At 41.5% G+C, this 15263-nt stretch overlaps 1 protein-coding gene across 1 annotated transcript; it reads left to right on the plus strand.

Annotated features, from left to right (window-relative positions):
• Positions 1 to 13485: 13485 nt before the first annotated feature.
• On the plus strand, positions 13486 to 15037 carry LOC127002589 (uncharacterized). Its single transcript, XM_050868672.1, has 3 exons — positions 13486 to 13759; positions 14117 to 14309; positions 14847 to 15037. The coding sequence occupies exons 1-3, from the start codon at positions 13754 to 13756 to the stop codon at positions 15035 to 15037; spliced, it is 390 nt and encodes a 129-aa protein (XP_050724629.1). The 5' UTR covers positions 13486 to 13753.
• Positions 15038 to 15263: the final 226 nt, after the last annotated feature.

The raw sequence follows: 15263 nt of genomic DNA on the forward strand, positions 1-15263 counted from the left end.
CGAAATCGTGCCAAATCTATTCTCCAACTAACCAAAAATTCTTTCATTAATAGAAAATGCCAAAACATTGCTTTCTTTAACTCTTCCCGTGACTTCTGGCATCTAGCCAAAAATATCTCCTCCAACTTCACTTCTTCATCTTTCCCTCCACTCCTCAGTCCTGACGGAAACACTGCCGTCTCATCTATCTCTGAGGCTGAACTCTTCTCTCAGACTTTTTCTAAAAACTCCACTCTGGACGATTCTGGGCAAATTCCTCCTACTCATCCCCCCTCTGACTCCTTTATGCCTGTTATAAAGATTCTTCAAAATGATGTTTTCTATGCCCTCTCTGGCCTCAATCCTCAGAAGGCTTATGGACCTGATGGAGTGCCTCCTATTGTCCTTAAAAACTGTGCCTCCGTGCTGTCACCCTGCCTGGTCAAACTCTTAAAAACTCTTAAAAAAGCCAAAGTTGTACCACTACTTAAATCAGGCAGTAGATCCGATATTAAAAACTATAGACTTATTTCAGTACTTCCAGCATTTAGCAAGGTTTTTGAAAAAGTTATTACTTCCCGTCTTGTAATTTTTTTTAAAACAATAATCTACTCACAGACTACCAGCATGGGTTGAGGGCAGGTCGTTCCACAGGAATAGCTATTTTACAGTTCATATCTAATGTATATCAGTATTTAGAAAAGTAACATTATTTAATTGGAATATTTTTAGATTTATCTAAGGCATTCGATACACTGACTCACAAAATTTTATTGAGTAAGCTAAGTCACTATGGCGTTAGAGGTATTCCCTTAAAACTATTTGAAAGTTATTTAACCAATAGGTCACAAGCTGTATATTGCAACGTCACGTATTCTTCTTTTAGGGCAATCAACAAGGGTGTACCGCAGGGATCAATATTAGGACCGGTACTTTTTCTCATCTATATAAACGACATTGTTAATGTAAGTTCTAAATTCAAATATACGATTTATGCTGACGATACAAATCTTTTATTAGATAATGTAAACATTAACGATCTTCATATAAATTTAGGTACAGAACTAGAAAAAAATAAGTATTGGACTAAAATTAATGAATTGAGTCAGAATATTGCAAAAACTAATTACATATTTTTTTCAAAATCGTTCATTACAATATAACATTCCTCCTATAACCATAGAGGGAAACACATTAGACAGAGTAAATTTCACAAATTTTTGGGGTGTTTACATAGATGAGAATATGAATTGGAATCAACATATTTCATTTGTCACAAATAAATTAGCAAGGATGTGCGGTATTTTATACAGAGTCCGAAATAATCTCACACCTGAATCCCTCACTGGTATTTATTACACACTTTGTTATCCCCATCTCACCTATTGTGCATCAGTCTGGACCTGTAAGAAAATATCAGTAGCTCAAAATAAAAAAAAATAGGTGTATATTCTATATGAGTAGGTTTGAGTCAACACGAAATATAATTAATACACAAAATTTTCTTAGTTTTTCAAATATTCATAAATATTTTTTATTGTTAAGCATTTACAAGTGCCTTACACAGTATTGTGGAGGTCAGCCTTTCAGACTGGTACACACATCATACAACATTCGAGGTAATGATATCAATCTCATATGTCCACAGTTCAGAACTTCTCTCTTTAAGCACAGTATATTATACTCAGGTCCCCAAATGTGGAATTCATTGCCTCTACATATTAAGACTCTTCTCAATCATATAAATTTATCCATTTTTTAAAAATCTGTGAAAACTTATTTATATAATTGTCAAAGTAGTAATCAAATGTATTGTGTGGTATGAACTTAGTTTCACAAGTGTAATGTTCATTATTATTATTATTATTATTATTATTATTATTATTATTATAATTGATATTGTTATTGTTATTCTCAGCAACATATTATTATAATTATTCTTATTGTTCTATACGTTAGTTAATAATATATTAGGTACCAATTTTGTGCCAATGTAAACATTAAATAAAATAATATAATTACATGTCTGTCGGGAAGCTTCGGCTTGACAGGCTGTGCCATTGCCATGTTTTATGTTATGCTTATATATAACAATATTCTTATATTTTAAAGGCAATAAATATTTACTTACTTACTTACTTTCGACTCTGCCTGTCAACACCTACCTTTCATTCTTGCTGGAAGTATGTCTTTATGCAGCCTGTGCCTAAGAAGGGTGACCGCTCCAATCCCTCAAACTACCGTCCTATAGCTTTACTTTCTTGTCTATCTAAAGCTTTTGAATCAATCCTTAACCGGAAGATTCAAAAGCACCTTTCCACTTCTGACCTTCTATCTGATCGCCAGTATGGGTTCCGCAAGGGGCGTTCTACTGGTGATCTCCTAGCCTTCTTAACTGACTCCTGGTCATCCTCTCTTCGCCGTTTCGGTGAAACCTTTGCTATTGCGCTGGACATATCAAAAGCTTTTGATAGGGTCTGGCACAAATTTTTGCTTTCCAAACTACCCTCCTACGGTTTCTATCCTTCTCTCTGTACCTTTATCTCGCAGGAGTGCTGCGCACCAGACTAACCAATCAGCAGCCGGTGCGCAACACGGGGAGGGAGACGACACGCCTTAAATACTGGGCACCCGGCGTACACCAGCCATTCTCTCTCCACCAGCGAGCAAAAACTACTTCTCCACCGAACACTTCAAGCCACTGAAGAAGGGTTAAGAAACCCGAAATCGCGATCTGGCAAAAAGATGACCACTTACGGTGAAGTCATCACCAAATTGACAAAAGAGAATAGGACTATTATCCGAGAGAAAGAGAATTTTCTTAAGAAAATAGTCAACATTGAACTGACTATCACGTTTAACCAGACATGTTTAAGAGAAAATCTCCTGCCCATATATACCCTCAATATAAATATATATATATATATATATATATATATATATATATATATATATATATATATATATATATATATATATATATATATATATATATATATCAGAGCTGGGCACTTCTGATCATCAGTCCGATCATCCGATCTTCCGATCTGATCGGAACAGCAATTGACGATCGGAATGCAAAGATTGGATCATCTTTGTAAAAGGTAATCGAACTGTGGAGATCGGAACTTCACAAACTAACTTCCGATCACCGATCACAGAAAAAGAAAGTGGCCAACGTTGTCATGGCAAGAAGTGACTGCGGACTTCTTACAATTTTTTTTATACACGTTGCTAAATAGTTACTTCAATAAGCGTCTTTATTTATAAAATTAAGCGATAATTATTGATTGTTAATTTATTTAATCCTTGTAAGGCATCGTGAACGAGACGCGCAGGCGCAAAGTCGCTTTATTTGCTTGGCGGGACTTAATTGTTACACTACGCCATGACAGTGTGGTGTGGGCTGCAGTAGTGGGCTTCCGCTCACTCCAGCAACCGAGTGGCCTGCCCCAGTTGTCAGTTATGCATTTTCTGTTGCAGTGTTACCATCCTCTAATGGCGGCTGCGTCAGTTCCTTTTCGAGAAACCAACAAGACCTAAGCTAAAAGGGGGGCTTCGCCCCGCCTCGACCCCCCACCTTCTTAACCGGGGAGGCTTTCCTTCCTCGACCTGCCCTCCCCCCCCAACCCGTCGGGCTCCCCCCGCAACAAGAGGAGGAAGAGGAATGAGGTCTCGCGAGACAGCGCAACATGCCGCCCGGACCACGGCACGAAACTTACGCCTCATACCCCTCCCATCCAACAACTTATCTAACCTCTTCTTGAATGTGTCTATCGTGTTGGCGCTCACCACATGACTTCTACGTCTGTTCCACTCATCCACCACTGTTGGTAAACCAATTCTTGCCTATGTCTTAGTTGAACCTGAACTTATCCAACTTAAACCCATTGCTACGTGTCCTACCCGGTGTGGTGTCATCTGCCATCCACGTATCCTAAGACATCCCATCCAATCTGCGCATGCGCGGGATTTGTTTACAAACAAAGGGTGGATGAATGGACCGTATTGGCTATACAGGCACCGCCACATGTGGCCACTCGGTTCCCGGACATTTCACCGACGGACATTTCACCAACGCACATTTGGCCGAACTGATATTTGGCCGACTGACATTTGGCCGAACAGACATTTGGCCGAACTGACATTTGGCCGACAGACATTTGGTCGAAGAGAAATGGAATTATTTTTGTTTATTTTAATACATCTCTTGATTCAGCGCCACTATGTTTTCCATTGTATACAATATTATATGATATGCTAGATGAGAGCCATAATATTGCCTTAGTGTACTGCATCGCCAAGAACGAAAAAAAGCAACTTATGACTTGATTTTTAACACCCTGAAACAAGTAAGATCAGGTCTTGATCCAGTGTCAGTCACCATTGATTATGAAAAGGCGGCTCTTAATATCATTTCTGTATATTTCCCAAACACAAACATTTATGGATGCTTTCTTCATTTTGGGCAGTGTTTGTGAAAAAATATACAAAAATTTGGACTACAGGCTTGGTGTAATTACCCCTAAAATGCACTGACTCAAATCTGTTTAAGGTTTAGCATTTGTGTCAGTTAGTGATGTTGTTGTCTCATCTCTAGATGATGAAACTTATGAATAAGCTTTTTTTTTTCTCTCTGACTTTCTTGGGTACTTTGAAGCGACTTGGATTAGTGTTATACAACGTGGATGACGACGAAGACCAGCGTTTGAACTCAGTGTGTGGAACACAACAGAGATAACCACAAAAGGCACTCCGTGGACAACAAACTCTCTAGAAGTATGGTACAGGGCGTTTGAGCAGTGAATGGCAATCACCCACCCCACTCTTTGCCGTCTAGTTTCAAAGCTAAGAAAAGAGCAGTCGGATTGGGAGTTAACAACTGAGCAGATAGTATCAGGAGTAGAGTTAAGAAAACCAAAGAAGAAGCACCCGTTATTAACACAAGACTGAAGTCTATCACCGAGAAGTATAATGAGTATCAGAGAATTGATTTCTTAAGGGCAATTGCTCACAATCTTTAAATACGCCTCAGTGGTCTAGTGGTCAGCGTGCTTGGCTTCTACTCCGTGGGCACGGGTTCGAATCCCGGTCCGGGCAGTCGGCGTGCAGCTCACTCAGCAGTTCATCCTCCCTCTCGGGGTGGTCGATAAATGGGTTCCTGGGGTAACCTGGGGAAGGTAAACTGTGGTAATCCGGATGTCACACTGGCCCTGTGTCCCGGGGTAATGGGCTCCCTCCCACCACAGGCTCAAGGGTCAATGTTACGGAGATGAGCACTGAGGCCACGCGCTGCTACAGCGTATGCCCCCAACTTTACCTTTACCTTAAAATATGTACGAACTTTAAATTTTATAATACATCTTTTTTAACAAATTTCCTTACAATTGATATCATTTAAACTTTTGTTTCTTACAATTTTTATCCAATTCTCTTCGGCCAAATGTCTATCGGCCAAATGTCCGTTCGGCCATATGTCCGTTCGGCCAAATGTCTGTCGGCCAAATGTCCGTCGGTGAAATGTCCGTCGGTCATCTGTCCGGCCACGGGCCACTCAACTCCAAGGTGAATTTTCCATAGTTCAAGTATTTTTTTTTTTTTTTTTACAACAAAGGAGGCAGCTCAAGGGCACAAAAAGAAAAGAAAACAATAATAAAAAAAAATCCCGCTACTCGCTGCTCCTAAAAAAGAAACAAAAGAGGTGGCCGAAAGCAAGGTCAAATACGAAAGGAGAGGTGTCCTGATACCCTCCTCTTGAAAGAGTTCAAGTCGTAGGCAGGAGGAAATACAGATGAAGGAAGATTGTTCCAGAGTTTACCAGCGTGAGGGATGAAAGAGTGAAGATGCTAGTTAACTCTTGCATAAGGGGTTTGGACAGTTTAGGGATGAGCATGAGTAGAAAGTCGAGTGCAGCGGGGCCGCGAGAGGGGGGGAGGCATGCAGTTAGCAAGTTCAGAAGAGCAGTCAGCGTGGAAACATCGATAGAAGATAGAAAAAGAGGCAACATTGCGGCGGAATTTAAGAGGTAGAAGACTATCAGTATGAGGAGGAGAGCTGATGAGACGAAGAGCCTTAGCCTCCACTCTGTCCAGAATAGCTGTGTGAGTGGAGCCCCCCCACACATGAGATGCATACTCCATACGAGGGCGGACAAGGCCCCTGTATATGGACAGCAACTGTGCGGGGGAGAAGAACTGGCGGAGACGGTAGAGAACGCCCAGCCTCGAGGAAGCTGATTTAGTAAGAGATGAGATATGAAGTTTCCAGTTGAGATTTTGAGTTAAGGATAGACCGAGGACGTTTAGTGTTGAGGAAGGTGACAGCTGGGTGTTGTCAAAGAATAGGGGATAGTTGTTTGGAAGATTGTATCGAGTGGATAGGTGGAGAAACTGTGTTTTTGAGGCATTGAAGGACACCAGGTTCCTCTTACCCCAATCGGAAATAATAGTAAGGGCTGAGGCTAAGCGTTATGCAGCCTCCAGCCTTGAGTCGTTAAGTTCCTGTAGGGTGGGTCTTCTATTAAAAGAAGTTGAGTAATGCAGAGTGGAATCATCGGCGTAGGAATGGATAGGACAGTTCGTTTTGGAAAGAAGATCATCAATGAACAACAGAAAAAGAGTGGGAGATAGGACAGAACCCTGTTAATAGATTTTGTTAATAGATTTAGGGGAAGAACAGTGACCGTCTACCACAACAGAAATAGAACGGTCAGAAAGGAAACTGGAGATAAAGGTACAGAGAGAAGGATATAAACTGTAGGAGGGTAGTTTGGAAAGCAAAGATTTGTGCCAGACCCTATCAAAAGCTTTTGATATGTCTAGTGCAATAGCAATGGTTTCACCGAAACGGCTAGGAGAGGATGACCAAGAGTCAGTTAAGAAGGCTAGGAGATCACCAGTAAAACGCCCCTTGCGGAACCCATACTGGCGATCAGATAATCGTTGGCTTGGAGCGATGGTGGCAACAAGGCCTTGTATCATGGAGGCAGCCTTAGACGCATTCTAGTACATAGCTTGAGTTCTATGGAAGTGCTGCGTTGACAGTTCACTGATCAGTGGCCACGTGTGGCGCTGCCTGTATAGCCAATACGGTCCATTGCGACACAGTACCGTGTCTTTGTCGACTGCCTATCGCGATATGTCCCACCTGAGTTTTTTTTTTTTTTATCTTTTTAAAATTAAATGTTGACGTATGTTTTGAATTTGAAAATTGCTTGAAATATGAAAGTTTCTTCCTGCACCCTTCGTATGTCAGTAAATGAGGTAAATGAGGTATGTCGGTAAATATGATAAATGAGATAGCCTGCTCCCCTTGTATGTCGGTAAATGTGATAAATGAGATAACCTGCTCCCCTTGTATGTCGGTAAATGTGATGAGATAACCTGCTCCCCTTGTATTTTTTTTTTTCTTTACGTCGTTGCCTGTTGCGCCAGTAGGCATCTTCCTGGTGGGGCCTGATGGTCGGCCCAAGGCTTCTTCCAGGTGGGACCTGATGGTCGGCCCAGCCCGTTCTGGCGCAGGCGAGTGTTTATAGTGGCGCCATCTTGCATTGGCTCATGCTGCCCCCCCGGAACTCGTTCTTGATTCGCTTGGACGGCTTCCTCTAGAGTCCGGGTTGATGGGTGGTCTTCAGGACAGCATGTGGGTAGTTTTAAGCCACTCGGCGGTGACTGAAAAATCCGAGTGGTAGCGTGGGGATTCGAACCCGCGTCGTCCATCACGCGGTGAATGTGGGCACAGTACCCTACCAGTTCGGCCACCGCCTACCCTTAATGTCGGTAAATGTGATAAATGAGATAACCTGCTCCCCTTGTATGTCGGTAAATGTGATAAATGAGATAACCTGCACCCCTTGTATGTCGGTATATGTGATAAATGAGATAACCTACACCCCTTGTATGTCGGTAAATGTGATAAATGAGATAACCTACACCCCTTGTATGTCGGTAAATGTGATAAATGAGATAACCTACACCTCTTGTATGTCGGTAAATGTGATAAATGAGATAACCTGAACCCCTTGTATGTCGGTAAATGTGAGAAATGAGATAATCTACACCCCTTGTACGTCGGTAAATGTGATAAATGAGATAAACTGAACCCCTTATATGTCGCTAAATGTGATAAATAAGATAACCTACATCTCTTATAAGTCGATAAATGTGATAAATGAGATAACCTGAAACCTTGTATGTCAGTATATATGATAAATGAGATAACTTACACTCTCTTCTGATTGATGGTCATGTTTCTCGGATTCTCTCCATTTAATGGTAGGCTATCTTAATTATGGGGTCCATGTCATTCCTGAATTTGGCCATTATCCATAAAAGCTGCCATGCTGTCTTGCCGCCATCTTGCCTGGACAAACTACGATATCAACACTGTCTTTATGATATAATCTATCTCCATGAAAGATAGGAGAAGGTCTTTGAAAAGTCTCAGCAGTTTCTCATGCAGTTCTGTGATAACTGTCTTATTTGATTGAAAATATGTGTTGAAAGAGGTAAACTTGGGTAGGACCTACTCCAAAAAGCAGTAGTACAGTTGGATGTAAGGATCATGCAAGCTTTTGAAGATCATTTCAGCAGCACCTAGCTTTTCCGACAACCACATGTCTGAAAAAACAACTTGAAAGCTTCCCATTGCTCTATAAGCCTCTGCACCACGGCGACTAATGATAGCCACCTAGTTTGTGATGGGTGGATAATCTTGTGTGGCTTCAGATGTAGAAATGTCATTCTATCATTTGTCCATCACTTTTCACGCATACTTTAAACACTTTTGAAATTACAAAACACGTATGCAATGCTTACAAACCTGAAATTTGGCCGCAGTTTAAACGGCGTGTGGGATGTCGCAGCGGCCCGAGGCTCTGGTACAGGGAGTCAGGGATAGGACACGTTACGTTAACATCCGGATTTCCGACCCCGACTTCGAACCACCATATTAACAAAATACAGCCAAAACATCGATTTATCATTCTTATATGTTATAATTTTATTATTCATGTAGCATATACTCCACCGCCTTCTATCCTTGGGGTATATCCCCAACGAAAAAAAAAAAAAAAAATCCGTGTAATTATCGTATCGTATCGTACGGTTTGGTAAAATTATCGTACAAAACGTACGATTATTAAAAACACTATCATACATCGTACCAACGGTAAAATTATCATATATGTACGATAATTATCGTACGGTTGGCAACCCTGCCAGAAAGTCCTGCGGTGCATTTGTGTGAAATGATGGCAGTGAATTTGTACTAGACAGTCCAGCATTCGACATGGCGAATACTGGGATTCAGCCTGTCTTCCCAGTGGATGCAGAACAAGATTACGTGGACTACTTTTTGGCCGTCTTGGATGAAAGAGTAGTTCAGCGAATGTGTGAGGAAACCAATCGTCATTAAGAACAGTGCACATTTGACTCAGTGGGTTCTGTAAAAATGATTATATGGACCCCGCTTTCTGTACATGAGATGTATGTTTTCCTGGCGTTGATGTTGCTCATGCCTCACGTGCGAAAGCATAACCTAGAGGACAACTGGGCTCACGATGACACCATTTACACTCCAGTCTAAGGAAAATATATGTCTAGGGACCGATTCAGGGCCATCTAAGCGGTTATCTCCACTCTGCTGATAATATGTACCCTTCAGACACCGACCCCCTTTTGAAAATCAGAGAGACAATGGACATCATCAAGGGGAAGTTCCTTGCTTTTTTTTTCAAACCAATGCAAAAAGTGGTAATTGATGGGTCCCTTGTGTTATTCAGGGAGCGTCTTTCCTTCAATCAATATATTCCTAGCAAGCGACACAGTTTTGGGATAAAAATGTTTGTGTTGTGCGACTGCGAAACGGGGTATATGTTGGACTTTGTCATATATACGGCAAGCGATGCTGACATCAAGAAGACTGACCCACTCGGCTTCACAGGTTCAGTTGTAAATGTACTACTGGAAAGATACTTTGGTGTTCAGTATACGGACAATTACTACACATCTCCGGCTCTCACCAAGTGCCTGGAGGAGCATGGAGTGGGCACTATCGGCACCGTAAAACAAAACAGGAAACACTGGCCTGTGTTTCCTACGCCTCGTCGGGGAGAGGTGCAGCTCAAATAGTCTGGGAAGATGTTAGCATTAAGATGGCATGATAAAAATCCCGTCAACATGCTTACTATCGAGCACGTGGGGCACTTGCAGGATTCTGGGAAAGTCAACTTCAAGACGGGTGAGGAGAAAATGAAGCCTGATGCAATCATTGACACCAATATGAACATGCGGTTGGTGGAGAAGTCCGACATGATGATTGGATTCATCGATTGTCTTAGAAAGGGCTGTAAATGGTACAAAAAGTATTTTCTCTACGTCATCGACATGTGTATGCTCAATGCATACATACTGTACATGACCCAGGTCGGTGAGCGACTTCAGCCTTCTCTGAGACAGTTCAGTCGGACTGTCATCACTCAGCTGCTTGAGAGGTTCGGCCAGGTGACTGCACAGGCTCCAAGACGACACTCGGATGCACTTCCTGACAGACTTGAGGCATGTGACTTCATGGATAGGCACTACATAGAGTCCCTCCCTCCTACTGGTACCAGTAAAGTGGGCGTGGGCCGTTACTACGTGTGTAGTCACTCCACACGTAAGCCCAAAGTGAGGAAGAATACCAGCTACAAGTGTCATGAGGCGGTGGCTGAATGGTTAGCGTGACGGTCCCGCGTTCAGGAGCTCCAGAAGGGACGCGGGTTCGAATCCTGGCCGCCGCACAGCTGAGGTTTTTCAGTCACCGCCGAGTGGCCTAAGACTACCCACACGCTGGCCTGAAGACCACCCATCAACCTGGGCTCTAGATGTATCCATATCGTCTACTTGTTCAATTTGAAGACAAATTGTCCGCATAGCCGAGCCATGTTAGGCACGGGAATTTTCCATATCACTCACGCATCACATGACAAGGCCCCTGTATATGGATAGTAACTGTGCGGTGGGAAAAAAAAACTGGCGGAGACGATAGAGAACGCCCAACCTCGAGGAAGCTGATTCAGTGATAGAAGAAATATGAAGTTTCCAGTTAAGATTTTGAGTTAAGGATAGACCGTGGATGTTTAGTGTAGAAGAATGTGACAGCTGAGAGTTGTCGAAGGATAGGGAATACGTGTTAGGAGGATTATGTGGAGTTGAAAGATGGAGATATTGAGTTAAGATCATAAGAAGTTTAAGACATTGAAGCCCAAGAGGTTCCTTATGCCCCAATCGGAAATAATAGCAAGGTCAGAGGTTAAGCGTTCTGCAGCCTCCCGTCTAGAGTCTTGTAATTCCTGTTGGGAGGCTCTTCTGTTTAAGAAGTTGAATAATGCAAAGTAGAGTCGTCGGCATATGAGTGGGTACGAGAGTTTGTTGTCTAAAGAAGATCATTGATGAATATCAGAAAGAAAGCAGGAGACAGGACAGAGACCTGCGGGACATCACTGTTGATAGGTTTAGGGGAAGAACAGTGTCCGTCCACAACATCAGAGATATAACAGCCGGAAAGGAAACTGGAGAAAAAGGTAGAGAGAGAAGGATAGAATATGTAGGAGGGTAGTTTAGAAAGCAAAAAGTTGTGCCAGACTTTATCGAAAACTTTCGATATATCTAGCGCAACTGAGAAAGTTTCACCGAAACGGCTAAGAGAGGATGACCAGGAGTCTTAAGAATGCAAGATCACCAGTAGAACGCCCAACTCCTGTGCACAACCCCTGACAGATGATGGTTGATGGAGTAATAAAACAAGAGTAATCGACTTGGCAAGTCACATTATAGATCATCAGCCATGAAAATGAAACCCATGATCGCAGTTAAATCGCTGATTATGCAACACGTGGAATATGCATAGGTGTATTAATTATTTGCCTCATATACGTATACCTACCTACATATGTCTTATAATCTATAGACCTTGACCCTTCTGTTTTTATCTCGAGCAGGAATAGAGTAGTGTAGCTCTTAGGAAATAAGAGGAAAATTAAATATTTTTATTAATTTCACATTGAGTGTTATAGACATTATTTCAAAGTCCTCTCTCATCAGACGAATTTCAACACTTCTCATCTTTAGCAACCCCTTGACCCCCCCCCCCCCCTCTCTCTAGACTCCTGGTGATAAGACTGCCACCCACCTCACTCCGCCCAGCCAATCCTGTACCATCTGATGTCTACCTGTCGCTTGAAAGGAAAGTAATCATTCGGTACTCGGTTTACTAGGTTTTGAAAAGTAATCAAAAACGAATTACGGTTTGTAGACAGTACTTGGTTTCCCCATCACTACTGAAACGTTCTAAAGCGAGCTGAGGTTGCTCCGTGGACCGTGTGGCCAGAATCCAATTTTGTTTTATGAGGTATATTTAGAGTTGCCAACCAGGGTGTGTCAGGTCTCAGCGCCGACGAAGCTTCAACTTTTCTTTCAATTATCCTAAATTACCTGTGTTTCTCTGGGACTTGTAACAATAGGCGCATCTAACATCACCATAGCCGATCCATGATTCAGTATGTCTCCTAACTTATATAATTGTATTTCGTTATAATTATATAATTGTGTTTTCGTTATAATTGTATTTCGTAAAGAATCCTTATAACCAAAATATAACTAAAATTATGAGTGTTCTTTTTCTTAAGCAGAAAGGACATTGCATAAACAGAACAATAATATGAAAATATGTTCCTATTTTATACGACATCTGTGGGCCGAGGCAACAGCGCACGCCATTTTATGGGTATCAGATAACTTCAATAAGCATATTTTTACTGCGCAAAGCAGGTGATGTCACTTAGTGACTTCGTGAGCTTTCATATTTATCTATTTGTGTATATTTCATGGAGGCATAACTTACTTACTGCTTTCAGTTTTACTAGTGACACGAATTTGTGACTTTATCACACTTGAATTTTACTCAGTTAAGTGAATCAGACACCGCAGAAATATTACCAGTGTGTGTATCAATGAATACAAAAATAAGCACATGCTTTGATTTTTTTTTACGACAAAGGAGACAGCTCAAGGGCACACAAAAAAAGGAAACTAATTAAAAAAAGCCCGCTACTCGCTGCTCCCCCCCCAAAAAAAAATCAAAAGAGGTGGCCGAAAGAGAGGTCAACTTCGGAAGGATACCCTCCTCTTGAAAAAGTTCAAGTCGTAGGCAGGAGGAAATACAGATGAAGGAAGATTGTTCCAGAGTTTACCAGCGTGAGAGATGAAAGAGTGCAGATGCTGGTTAACTCTTGCATAAGGGGTTTGGACAGTATAGGGATGAGCATGAGTAGAAAGTCGTGTGCAGCGGGGCCGCGGGAGGGGGGGAAGCATGCAGTTAGCAGGTTCAGAAGAGCAGTCAGCGTGGAGATAGCGATAGAAAATAGAAAGAGAGGCAACATCGCGACGGAATTGAAGAGGTAGAAGACTATCAGTAGGAGGAGGAGTGCTGATGAGACGAAGAGCCTTAGACTCCACTCTGTTTAACCCTTTATCGGGCAAGTGACTGTCAACAGTCACTTAAAACGGCCATCTTCTCGGCCTCCTCGTATATATCCGTTAACTCCAAGCTGATGTGTTCTGGGCGTCAGCCAATCACAAAACACTCTTCTATGTTGTGACTCATGAAGCAGACGGAATCCTTTGTTTTTATTGGCTGGGCAGCAAGACAAACACGGCAGTGTGTGATCGGCTTCGAGACGGGGTGCATCTAACGTTGAGTGCTCTCCACTCATCTCGTCTCTGCATACTACAGAATGTCGGTAAGTGTCTGTATTCTTTACTGTGGATAGTTGAAGAGTTGTGCTAACTAATGATACATAAAAAGTTTTGGTAAGTGATAAACTTACTTTGATAAATATGTAGTGAAATATGAAGTGACTGCTGGTGACAACATGCCCGGAGCGTCGAGCATGATGCTTGACTGCTGGCGGTCACTTTGCCCGGGGCTTCGGGATTGACGCTTGCTCGTCATTACACACATATATAATATTTTTTTATGATTAATACATATATATACACTAAGAAATTCGTATAATGAGGTCAGAGTTAAAGCTGAATTTCTATATTACGTAGTTCCGCATAACACAGTGTGAATATTTTTTTTTTTTATCTTACAGATCAGCCTCACTTCATTTTACGGTCAAAACCGCAAAGTCATTGTACCAACCAACCCTGCTGGTAGTGATGATGACCAAGAGCTTGACCTATCTGCTGATGATGACGCTGACCCTGACTTCGAGCCTGTGCTATCCCAGGATTCTTCCAGTGAAGATGAACTCAGGCCTAGCCACCAGCTCAAGCGTCAGAAAGGTAAGGTGTTATTGCTCTTGTTGTTGTTGTTGCTGTTATTATTATTATTATTATTGCTACTTTTTAGTTATCATTATTATTATTGAGCGTGTGACAAATGCAAGCATCAATCTACGATGATAATTTCTAAACACTTTAAATAGGCTACCTTTTTTTCTTTCAAAATCCCTTTTAAATGGGCTTTAAATCATCGTCGTATTGGCTGTCGGTACTTTAAATTTCATTTATACTTATATATAGTGTACATTATTGTAATTGATGCATTCAGCTGTTGTTTTACGACAGAGTTAGAAAATGGTAATGTTATATTATTTGTTAACGAACCGTATATATTTTGCTCTCTTTATTGTAAGAAAAGTTATACGTACTCAGCTAAGACTAGGCTATATTTGCATCTGTGTATGACACATTTTGCTTTATTGTAAGCTAGTCTTGCAAAGTCATCTTTGCCACCGAAGTAGGGTAATTTATTTCTATTTTATTTTGTAAGAATATTAAGGTAAGGCTTTATGTTATTCTTTTGTTATTTATTTGCAGCTTCTTCTCAAACAAGGAACCTTGCAATAGCTGATGTGGAAGATGACTCTGGAGAGGATGGAAGCGATCAAGAAAACACCACTTCAGCTTCATCACCGTCATGGGAAAAAATGATATATACCCACCTCCTCTTCCCGAGAAGCCATACCCACAGCCTGATCATATCTCTACCCCATATGAATATTTCCTGAAGCTTTTTCCTTAGAAGTCATAGATCATATTGTTTACCAAACAAATTTGTATGTGAAACAAATAGACATAAACACGTCATTTGCCACTAACAGGGATGAAATTATGAACTTCATAGGCATACTCTTGTATATGGGAGTTTGTGAATTACCATCTTTGGAGGATTACTGGGCAAATGAGACAAGAGTCCCCCAAGTAGCTAATGTGATGTCATCCAAACAATTCAAA

Source organism: Eriocheir sinensis, chromosome 23, assembly GCF_024679095.1.
Source record: "Eriocheir sinensis breed Jianghai 21 chromosome 23, ASM2467909v1, whole genome shotgun sequence".
Taxonomy (NCBI): domain Eukaryota; kingdom Metazoa; phylum Arthropoda; class Malacostraca; order Decapoda; family Varunidae; genus Eriocheir; species Eriocheir sinensis.